This window comes from Limulus polyphemus, unplaced genomic scaffold (genome assembly GCF_000517525.1).
Source record: "Limulus polyphemus unplaced genomic scaffold, Limulus_polyphemus-2.1.2 Scaffold309, whole genome shotgun sequence".
Lineage (NCBI taxonomy): Eukaryota > Metazoa > Arthropoda > Merostomata > Xiphosura > Limulidae > Limulus > Limulus polyphemus.
Window position 1 is genome coordinate 462,571 of NW_013665919.1, and position 11,476 is coordinate 474,046.

Genomic DNA, 11,476 nt, shown 5'->3' on the forward strand with positions numbered 1-11,476 from the left:
TTCTTGCTAGGCTTATATACTAACGAAGGGAGCATCTCGAATAAACTTGGGCCTCCCCTATCATTCATGATCATTCACGAAATTTCACGCATGCTACCAGCGCCGAATGCGCAAGCAGCATCACGTGACTTCTGCTCACAATACTATTTTAATTCCTTAAGAAGAGTAAATCCATTTAAACTATGCTGGCATTCTCTAAGTTCTGAATATTAAAGGAAGCAATTTTATATCATTGCTCTCAGTAACTCAACCTTTAACACACCAGAAAGGTTGGTTGTTTTGAAATTCGCGAAAAGCTACACGATTGCTATCTGAGCTAGCCATTCGTAATTTAGCAGTGTAAGACTAGACAGAGGGAAAACAGCTAGTCATTACCACCCACCTCCAACTCTTGGGCTACTTTTTTACGAACGAATAGTAGGATTGACCGTAACATTATAACGCCCCCATGGAGGAAGGGGGAGTATGTTTGGTAGGATGGGGATTCGAACCCGCGACACGCAGATTGCGAGTCGAGCGCCCTAACCACCTGGCCATGCCGGGCCTCACTAGAAAGGTGTTACTAATATCTCACTGAATTTTTCGTTTGACAGTGTAAATACTTAACCAGATTGCATGAATAATATTATAGTCTTACTAAATATTATCTAGTTCTGGCTTTTAAAAAATCTATAAAATTTGATTTAGTTTTTTATAACTTTTAATTTTTAAAGTTACAAATTCTTGTTGTGAGGCACCGTTTAGCATGACAAACTTAATGATGATCCACTTTGAAAGGGTAGGTCCTTGTTCACTGATAAATATACGTCAGATGTTAATGTTTATTTTGTTATTTATTTCTGTATGTGATGACTACTACAATTAGTAGAATAAGGTAGCAAAAGAAATATAATAATGAATATCAATCAAGTTAAGTCCGTTGGCGAGACAACAGCAAGTTTACAGATTTATAATGCTAAAATCAGGTGTTCGAGTTCTTTTGATGGACACAGACAGCCTGATGTAGCTTTCCTATAAAAAAAAAACACATGTCAACCAAATTGAAACTGAGTGGATGTATAAAACAGGTTTTTCTGATTAATAATAAAAATTAAATTATAAGTTCAGAGGGAGTATTTTATTTTATTTTTAATTGTTGTAAGTTTTTAATTTTTGTTTTATATAACCTTGTACTGGCAAGGGTTGTTTTCAGTCTTTAATTTCTAGTTGTATTTACAATGGAATGGGCAAGGGTTGTTGTAATAACAAATGTTTTCCCTGTTCCTCCTGATACATCAATGAAAAATGAAACTATTTTTTCAGATATAATTGATCTCAACCAAGAATATTATGAACAAATACATCATTAGCTCATTTGCTGTTATATTAAAGTTTTTCTTCATTACCCATTCAAGCCGTCTCCAGCCATTATTAGTCTCAAAGTGGGTTCCTCGTCATCGAATTTTAATGTGTTGTTGTTTTTAAACAGGTAGTGGCAGGGGTACAACGTTTCGACAAGGTTTTGACATCATCAGTTGCAATGATGAAAAACATGGGACTTTTTTTATTGTGTTCTGACAATCTGGTTTACAATTTTCTTCCTGTTTCTCCGATGTATAATTTAGGACAGTTATTGCATGTTATTTTTTACGAAGATAATATTGTGGCCTGGTGTGGTTTATTTAATCTCCCAGATAATCACAGTGTTTTAAAACTGTCAATGAATTCTTGCAGGAAACTAATGTGCTTGGATTTAAAGGGCCTAGAAAAATGACGGTTATCCTACCGGCGATGACAAGTGAACACAAGAGAGTAGAAATGCAACCTATATCAGTAAGTCAACTGGTAATTTCTGGTTTATATGATAAGATGTAATACATAAGGACAATACCGAGTACCGTGTTTCACATCTATGTAATATTATGAAATATTAACCTCTTACAGAAACATTAAATAGCTAAGAACTGCAATGAATATCAAAATAAGATCTTTTGTAAAAAAAGAAAAAATAATCTATTGAGAATGACTTACTTTTGCTAACAAGTAAGCAACATTTTTATGTATGTACGATGAAAGTTAAGGACCGATGTTTTAATTATCAAAATATTGCACATTTCGAAAGCTTAAATCTCAACCCTACGATGTATTCAGAAAACTTGTTCTAATGACTGTTTTATTTTTAAATAGTTGTTTATTTGTAATTCTTAGTTGGTAATTTCAACCCGAACGAAACCTACCGCTTAAAATAAGTCAGAATCTCCTGAATTTCAGCCATATTCATCCCTAATTTAGATATATTAACCTCAGGTATGGCAATCAATTAGCAGCACCCAACGCTTTATACAGCTATTATTAGCCGAACAGTGGGATTTGTTATCTCTGTTATAAGAATCCCACAGCTAAAAACATGGAGCGTATTCAGTCACATATCGCGGCTCGAACCTTGGACCTACATCATGTTTAATACTAGACTAATTGCAGCCTGGTGTAAGTGATAAATACGCGAGCAAACACGATAAACATAATAAAATAGACTAAACATAATTAGTAATACATTTGATGGTAACGACGAGAAATCATTTTAAATCCTAGTCGTCGATTTCATGGCAAAATGTATTCTTTATGTAATGCTTCTAAACGGGTTTGTTTTACTGAGTTTGTCGTTTTAACTTCTTTATTGTTCTGCACAACATTAGACGCTAATTAGAGGAGGCTAACTGGGCTGTTGCTGTAAACCACAATTAATTACAACATCGACGGCATAGAATGTTATTGAAAAGTATCAAAATTATTATTTTGATTCTCCAAATATGTTGTTCATTTCCCAATGCCATCTCGAAGTACCCTTGCAACAGTATATTTACAATATCATTCATTCTCAGCTGTCACTGACGCTGTTCAGGTGCATATACTTGTTCAAACTGATCTCATGTATATCAAACACTTAAAATATGTAATTTTTATAACCAACGAAAATAATTACTTCATACATGTGTCTGAAATAGAAGCGCCATCTATTGTATTGGTCTGCGATTTATTTGACTTTTTTTTTTTACCACTATAAATGCCTTACAATATACAAACAAGAATTTAAATAATTGGTAGCACTAAGTGAGTTTCTCAGCACCATTACAAGAAGTTACTGTCTGCAAAGTCATGACTTGTAATCTCCTTTTTCTTGTAAACCATTACTTCCGTTATGGGTAAAGAAAACATTAAAATATAATCACTTTCGGCCATTCACTTTTTTTTTCATGTATTTTCTTTAACTATACTTTTAATAAAATAGTTGTTATTTTTACCAGGAGAGTGATAGTTTGATAGAAAGATGGCGGAACAAGAACATGGAAAACCTACTGGATCTACATAACAAAACACCAGTTTGGAATGACGGTAACAGTAGATATGTTAACTGATCGTAAAGAAATATTAATTAATTCCACTCTTGTATAGTAAGATATGGTTAAGAAATGCGTATTGCATGATGAGAATATCTAATTAAATAGTTCATGTGATGATAACATTGAGAAGGATTTAATTCCAGCTCTAAGCAACAACATTATTTACTAAAGGTTTTATATAAAAGATAAGCAAAGTATAATTTTAGATTCCATTTAGTTTCATTTTAAGCATTTTATTATTTAGAATGAATTAGCTGATACACAATAACAATTTTGTATCCAAATTGCTTGAAAAGTCCATAATATTTTCTTTATTGAAATTAATTCGATTTATTGTTTTATTTTTAATGTAACAATTTTTTATCCAAATTGGGAAATTAAAATATATTTTTGTTGTTTTATTTTTAATGTAAAACTTTTTTATCCAAATTGTTTGAAAAGTCCATGATATTTTCTTTATTGAATTAATTAGATCTTTGTTGTTTTATTTTTCATGTAAGGTTTAACAGCTCTTCCATTTTTCATTTGTAAAAAGATGGTGATCTGCTAGAATTCGTAAAAAAATAAACAAAATCTAGCTTTTTTTCCCCCTGTCATTAAACACAAAAGATGCCACGAATGCTCAAATATATTATTTTAACTTTAGTCTTTAGAGAACAGTATAGAACAATTTTGTATTTATCACTACCTAAACTGACGAAACGTGGAAACTTTTATACTGATAATATAAAACATCATAGAAACACTGCGAAAATCTTAACTTTTCAACTTTGATTGATTCAATGCGAGCTTTCAGCAACATGCAACTAAATATGTCATTTCAAAAACGCTTTATTTGTTGTAGACAGGTTTTTTTTTGTACGAAAGTCAGTTTAGTTGGGCTACAACTATTAACAGAAACACTGCTTCAACTATTCAGCAGGCACATTAAGCAAAGTTATCCAGAAATTAATCGTTTTTAAATTGAAAATAAGCCTAATCTATAATGATTAATCTTTGATTTCTGCTTTTGTAACTAATTCAATTATATACATAGATATATAGTTAAATAATAAAACTGAATCACCTTCTTTTAACTATATTTTATTATATTTTAATCCAATTTTTTTAATTCGTAATACAAAGAGTCTATCAGCTCTTTCAATACACTTATTTTGAGTTAAGATTCGTTATCAGTTTTATTGTGGTCTTGTGATTACTATAATCAATTCAAAAATATGTGGCAGCTATAATAAGGACGATAATTTTACATCATATCAAATATTCAAGAGTTTAATAGTTATTTCGTATTATAACCTTTCAAGATAAGATATTTATTACACATTTACCAGAAGAATATCTGATTATAAGTAGTTTGTCAATAATGCTTGGTATTTAAAAACCATCAAATATTTGTACAGGTATATAATAACAAAAGAGGTTGAAGTTGAATTGACAGCATATATATTTTTTTTTAAGTCCGCTTTTGTTAGCTAAAAAATACTAATATTGTATGACAGCGCTGTGGTCAAAATATGTTATCATCTCAACTTTGTAATTTTGTAGAGATATTTTTGTTTTATCTGTTAAAAAAAGAAAAAAAAAACATTTTATTGATACTAAAATTTAAACTAGAAAAAAATGCAATTTTCTTCACTATTTGCTACATGTGCTGTCACCTAGTGTAAAGTCTGTAAAGCTGTAATTAAACGTTTTTTGTTCTTTTCTTCGTTTGTTCAAAAAATGTCTGAACTATTTTGACTTCCTACTTAGTAATAAAAATGTATGCACAAAACTAATCACTGTTAGTATATGTTGAAATGTTTTGCACTACACGGTTCAAGATCCATCTTTAACGACAAGGAATAATTGAGTAATAAAAAAGTATATTGTTAACTTTGATTGACTTCTTTTTCATCCAGAAGCCGAAACTTGTGCTTTACACAGGCATACTTTAAAAAAATACAGATAACAACACATAACTACTACCTTCATTACAGATACTCAGTCTTATGTCTTGAACTTTCATGGCCGTGTAACACAAGCATCGGTTAAGAACTTTCAAATTGTTCACGACAACGATGGTGAGTTATTTTGTTGTTGTTTTTTTTTTTTTCATTTTATCTTTTGATTATAGTGTTTCTTGGAATTAAGACTTAAAATGGCGAATGATTATAATCACGATCAGATTAATCAATGTCTTATTTGATTTAATACTCGTTATATATATTATAGTGATATATTTATATATATAGCATGTATAAAACCTTTCTACATATAATATCTAGCCTTATGTTTTATTAAAGGTTAGCCCCCCAGTAGCACAGCGGTATGTCTGCGGACTTACAACGCTAAAATCCGGGTTTCGATACCCGTGGTGGCCAGAGCACAGATAGCCCATTGTGTAGCTTTGTGCTTAATTACAAATACACAATAAACAATTAAGGGTTATTTGCACTTTATGAGAACCAGGTTTCTGGTCCAGTGCTGCGCTTTTGATTACTTCCACCACTGCCAACTGTGTTCACTCTGATGACTATGATTATCAAATATTACTCGAAACTATAGTTTCCATTGTAAAAAGCTTCTGTGGACGATGGTGAAGTCAAACTTTGACCACACATCTTAAGAATTTTCTATAAACTATTCATTGTACTTTTACAATAATAAATGCAGATTGAAGCTGCACCAAAAAGCTTGACATGCATGTGGTCGAATGGGATTGCTGTGATTCTAATTTCAATGGCCACCTTTTTCATGAAAACAGCCATTGACTTCGAGATTTTTAAACTGCAAATCTCCGTTTATTGCGACATATTGTTATCAGAAGATTGCCCAGCTTCTTCCCAATAGGGCTTTTGGGTGAAAGGGACGTTCCTTCGTGACCCTCATTTTTTAGATGAGGACATTCCTCCATATTAGAATCGATATGGTTTCAGAACTAATTGCTGTTCTAAAAGCTTTGTTGTGCAACTTTTCCACTTCCATGGAAAACATTGAAGACTTCTTTCTTTGAAAGGTTATGTAATTTGGCTCTGTATTATTTATCTATCTTACTATACGAATATGTTTCTTCATAAAGTTCTGTGACATATAATATTCCAGATGCAAGTCTATCCATGGTGGCATTGCACTGTTGAATGATCAAGTACTTATGTAAACCAAATACATATATACTAAAGGTTTCCAAGGTGGTTGGTGCCACGGCTCACAGCTTTAGCAACAAACCATTGCATTAGCACATTCACATCGTTCTTATTAAGTGTGACTTACCCTGCAGTATAATGTATTTTGAGGACTGTGTTGTCCCAGTATAGCATTGAGTTAGTTATTTTTTTTTTACATTCTATTGTATTCTTATTCTTTTCGTTGAAATTAGTATATAACAGAAATTGATCTGAACTATTCACGAAATAAGTATTTTATCGATATTAAATTTTAGGAATTTTACCAAAAAAAAAGATCATTTCTATAGAGTAATATAACAATTCTTTTCGTGTATTCTTTCACCGGAAATATTGAAAAGCCTGGAAAGGTGGAGAGGGATTTGTCACTGAAGCCCTATTTTAGGGATGAGAGTAACTTTTCAAGGGCCAGGAATGGCTTAGATTAGAGTGCCAGGCTATGAATCAAAGGATTCATGATTCGAGGCCCGTTTCATAAAATTGCGCTATGAAATTTGAGGCCTTGGTCAAATCCCACTATTCTGTCACAAAGAAAAATAATAACCCAATAGTTGGCTGCTTTTCTCTCTGTTTGTCAGTTCGCAATTAGGAAATCTATGCGCAGGTAGGCCTTGTGTAGTTTTGTGCAAAAAAAATGAAATAAACGTTTCAAAGCAATAAAAAATATTCACCTTTAAAGTTAATCTCAGCTTGTTTGAACACATCTGGAAGAACAGACAACCAACTCTCTCGGAAAGTGATTTTTCAACAGAAGAGATGTGAAGTCTGCTCTCCTGTCCCTTACACGCCATTAGTAAATATCTTACAGTACTTCCGTTGAAGATGATTAGAATGCTGGACCGACTAAGCAGATTCTGGACATTATTTGTCTCAAGCAGATGTACAGTATCACGTTATGATGCATACATATTCTGCTGAAAAAAAGTATGTTCCTTGTTGTCCAGAGAATTTTATCATAATAGACAGGACAGCATTGTACAGACTATTACACATTCGTGAGGTCTTTAACTCTTACCAATAGACCAAGTCCACACTAGCTAAAACAGGCTCACTTTTAAATACTACTTCTATCACTCTTCACAACTGAGATGACACGATTACATCCAATAGAGATTAGCTGGCTTGCAGTTCTGAGCTTTTATTGAAGTTCTGAGTAACGGGTTCAATACCAGATGTGTAATTTCATTTCAAAATTCATTTTGAAGTTCACTTACCTGAGGAGTGGATGGCCGAGCCGATTTTCTACATATAATGGCTCCCGTTTCTTCACTGACTTGAGCATAAGCTGGCAGACTCAGATGTCTTGAATACTCATACTAACGCTACATCAACTAGTTATTCTTCCTCGAAAGTCCATGATCTCACTTTCTTGTAATCTTCCCTCTAAATTAGTTGTTCAATTTTATAAGTCCCAGGCATCAATGCATCATGGGGCTCACATGTAAACTGTGTGAGAATGGGGCCATTACTTAGGGTTTCGTAATATTTTTGGCAGTATAGTGTATATGTCTTCGAAAATCAAAAGTACTTCAACTTGAATTTCTTAAACACAGAAAATAATCAACAAAATTTGAAACTTGTAATTCTGAACAAAGTGATAAAAAAAAGTCCACGCAACTGCTTTTCATATAACATCAATCATAATATTTAACATTTATGTATAGCTATGATTTTTGTCTGTGTATTACCGGTAATAAAATACGAAAATATACGTTCTTTTTTCTTAGTGGATTATATTGTAATGCAGTTTGGTCGGGTGGCGGAAGACGTCTTCACCATGGACTACAGTTTCCCTATGTGTGCTCTTCAAGCCTTTGCCATTGCTCTCTCCAGCTTTGACAGCAAATTAGCCTGTGAATAAGTTACTTGGGAAAATGCTGTACCCTTCACGATGGAGCTATCGATTACCCACACTAGTCTCACTCTTGCACGTTTATTGTTTGTATATTTATAATCTATATACATATACATCTGTATAGATTTATATATATTTATACCAAGATACACGCTATTGTTTTGTTCCTTGTCTGTACACCAACTAGCGATGTTCCAAAAAGTTATTTATGATGTTCCTAAATATATTGCGAGTTAACATAATTTTATGTGCACTTTTTTTTATTGAAAATAACAGTTCCATGGTCAGTCCCAAAACTGTGCACATCTCCACTGAAGTTATATAGTTGCCCAGATGATTTTATCATATTGGAGATATACCTGAACCTGACTAGTATTCATATCAAAAGTGCTTATTTCCTGTAAATGAATTTTAGCTTAATAGAAAGTCTATCTCTTATCTCTGCTTTCTTATTTATATACTGCACAATGTTCCGTTTGGGTGAAGATACACATTTAAATGTTTAACACATTTCGATACCAGACATCTTAATACCAACGTACGTTGTGAGCTTTTAACTAATTATACGGACTCAGCCGTTATGTATTCACTGTCCATGTTGGTGTCTTGGAACATGAAGTTTTAGCTCAAATAGCAGAATTATCAGAACCACAGGAGAAAGTAAATCCTAAATTGTGGTTGACTTAAGACTTTCTTAAATTTTTTTCTAATTCGTAGTGTCAAACACCATATTTGTGTTTTATAAATAGAACATTTATAAGTAGAACATTATTGCAACACCCAGTATATATATATATATATATATACTGTCAAGCTTTTGCTAAAGTATTTTACTTATTTCATTATTGATTTTCTTTTTCATATGACTTGTTTCTGTATGATCTGAAATGAGATCAGTAAGGTTATGTGGGTGGCATCGTTTGACCTATCTATGACTTCAAACAGCTCATCATCCTAATTATCCTAAAACTCCACTGAACCAAAAGTCTGTTAATCTTTTAATACCCTGGAACGTTTTTCCTGCGACTTAAACTCTTAGGTAAACGCAAAAAAAACAACAAAAAACATGCAGTAAAGACAAATTTTCGTGCTAGAGTACTAAATTTCTAACAGAACAGATGACATCAAGTATGCTATTAAAGATCAAATAGAAGCATTAAAAAGGGTTTTCTAGAACGGGAGTTCTCAAACTAATTTTTTAAAACTTGAACAACTTGCGATATTCCGATTTCCAGGCATGCACAAAAGAGAGAGGATACATTTCATGCTAGGAGAACACTGTTCTTAGCGTATGAATCATTTTCAAACTAAAAAGATGGAGATCTGTAAAACTACAAACCGTTCGTGACCCTCTTGAGATCCCTCTGGTGGTGGTGGCCCACAACTTGAGAATACCTATCCCAGCTTAAAAAGAAACTTATATGGTTTTACATAAAGTTTAACGTCTTGCTACTTCCCAGGTGCTTAAATGGTTATATATTCATTTGTTCAAACGTCTACAGAATCTACAATTTGATTAGGTTTATATCTTACATTTGTGATTTAACATTGTATTCAATTACTGAAGTGCATCTTAACAAAGAGAGGCAAGTAAATTTAACCTTTTGAGTTTATCTAAAGCCCAGTTTAGCTACTGTATACCAGTTCTCAGTTTTGTTTCAGTTGTTAATCTTCAACCAGATTATCGAGGATCCTGGCTTAATTACTCCTTACCCTAAGGCCCTAAACCTTTTATTTTACTTTTTTAAATAATTTTTCAATTTTCGTTTTGAACTGTAAAACATATCCCGATCTTTCGCACTAAGTTATGATGTCAACTGTTTGTTTCGTAAAAGTGATCGGAATAGTAGACTCTGCACGTAACGGAATGAACTCAATATAGGCCTAGTGAAAACACTAGGACTCAGATTATACACCTTGAATAATATATATAAATATTACTGTGTTGTCAAGGGCCCTTCAAAAGCTTTTAGCAGACTCAACTGTTTTTATTTGTGAACTTACACCTATCATTTGGTGAAGCTTAGAATAAAACTAACCTATCAATAATCCTGCTTAGAATAAAACTAACCTATCAATAATCCTGCTTAGAATAAAACTAACCTATCAATAATCCTGCTTAGAATAAAAATCAATTATCAGTAACCCTGCTTAGAATAAACATGAACTATCAGTAAACCTGTTTAGAATAAAAATTAACTATCAGTAATCCTGCTCAGAATACAAATGAAGTATTAGTAATCCTGCTCAGAATACAAATGAATTATCACTAATCCTGCTCAAAATAAAAATTAACTATCAGTAATCCTGCTCAAAATAAAAATTAACTATCAGTAATCCTGCTTATAATAGAAATGAATTATCAGTAATCCTGCTTATAATAGACATGAACTATCAGCAATCCTGCTCAGAATAAAAATGAACTATCAGTAATCCTGCTTAAAATAAACATTGACTAATAACTGATAAAAAAGACGAATTCTCAATAATATTTGCTCAGAATAAACACTAAAAATTGACTATAAATCGTTTGATGTTCAAATTTGTTATTTTCTCAATGTATTAACTACATTTTCAATTAACTTACCATAGATTAGATCAGTTTTTTGTTTTTGATAATTTTAATAATATTTCAGAACATTTTTTTGCTGACATATTTAAGTGTAGAATAATTCTACTCTATAATATGGCCACCAGGTTTAGTATCCGCAAAAAAAAATAAAAAAATCCTGCGATGAAAAATGTCACAAGAGTGTAAAAATTAAGGTTCCTTTATTTAGTTAGAAATGTGTGTGTATTACTTTATGGAATATTTGTTTTTTATGGTTAAGCACTGTTAATTATGCACATAATTGCACAATTTCCGTCCTTTCCTGATCGTGGAAATGTGTTTGTATGTAATGATGTGTCAAAAATCTACTTTTTTTTTAATTGTGATGTTAAATAAAGTATAATAGTAAAAAAAATATGTTTGACATCCATAAAATTCACTAAGGATTCTAGAAACTTGGGATTTAATAACAATTTCAGTATCTAGCCTTAATAAAAATTAATCACAAATCATCTATAACCAAATG

General features: G+C 32.0%; 1 protein-coding gene across 1 annotated transcript in view; it reads left to right on the top strand.

The window, feature by feature from the left end:
• Nucleotides 1-11,126, top strand: part of LOC106457263 (tubby protein-like) — a 128,717-nt gene extending 117,591 nt beyond the window's left edge. The window contains exons 9-12 of the mRNA XM_022383115.1: nucleotides 1,714-1,812; nucleotides 3,285-3,372; nucleotides 5,360-5,443; nucleotides 8,272-11,126. Of these exons, the coding sequence (XP_022238823.1) occupies nucleotides 1,714-1,812; nucleotides 3,285-3,372; nucleotides 5,360-5,443; nucleotides 8,272-8,405 (405 nt within the window). The 3' untranslated portion in view covers nucleotides 8,406-11,126. The remainder of the gene's footprint in view (nucleotides 1-1,713; nucleotides 1,813-3,284; nucleotides 3,373-5,359; nucleotides 5,444-8,271) is intronic.
• The last annotated feature ends 350 nt before the right edge of the window (nucleotides 11,127-11,476 follow it).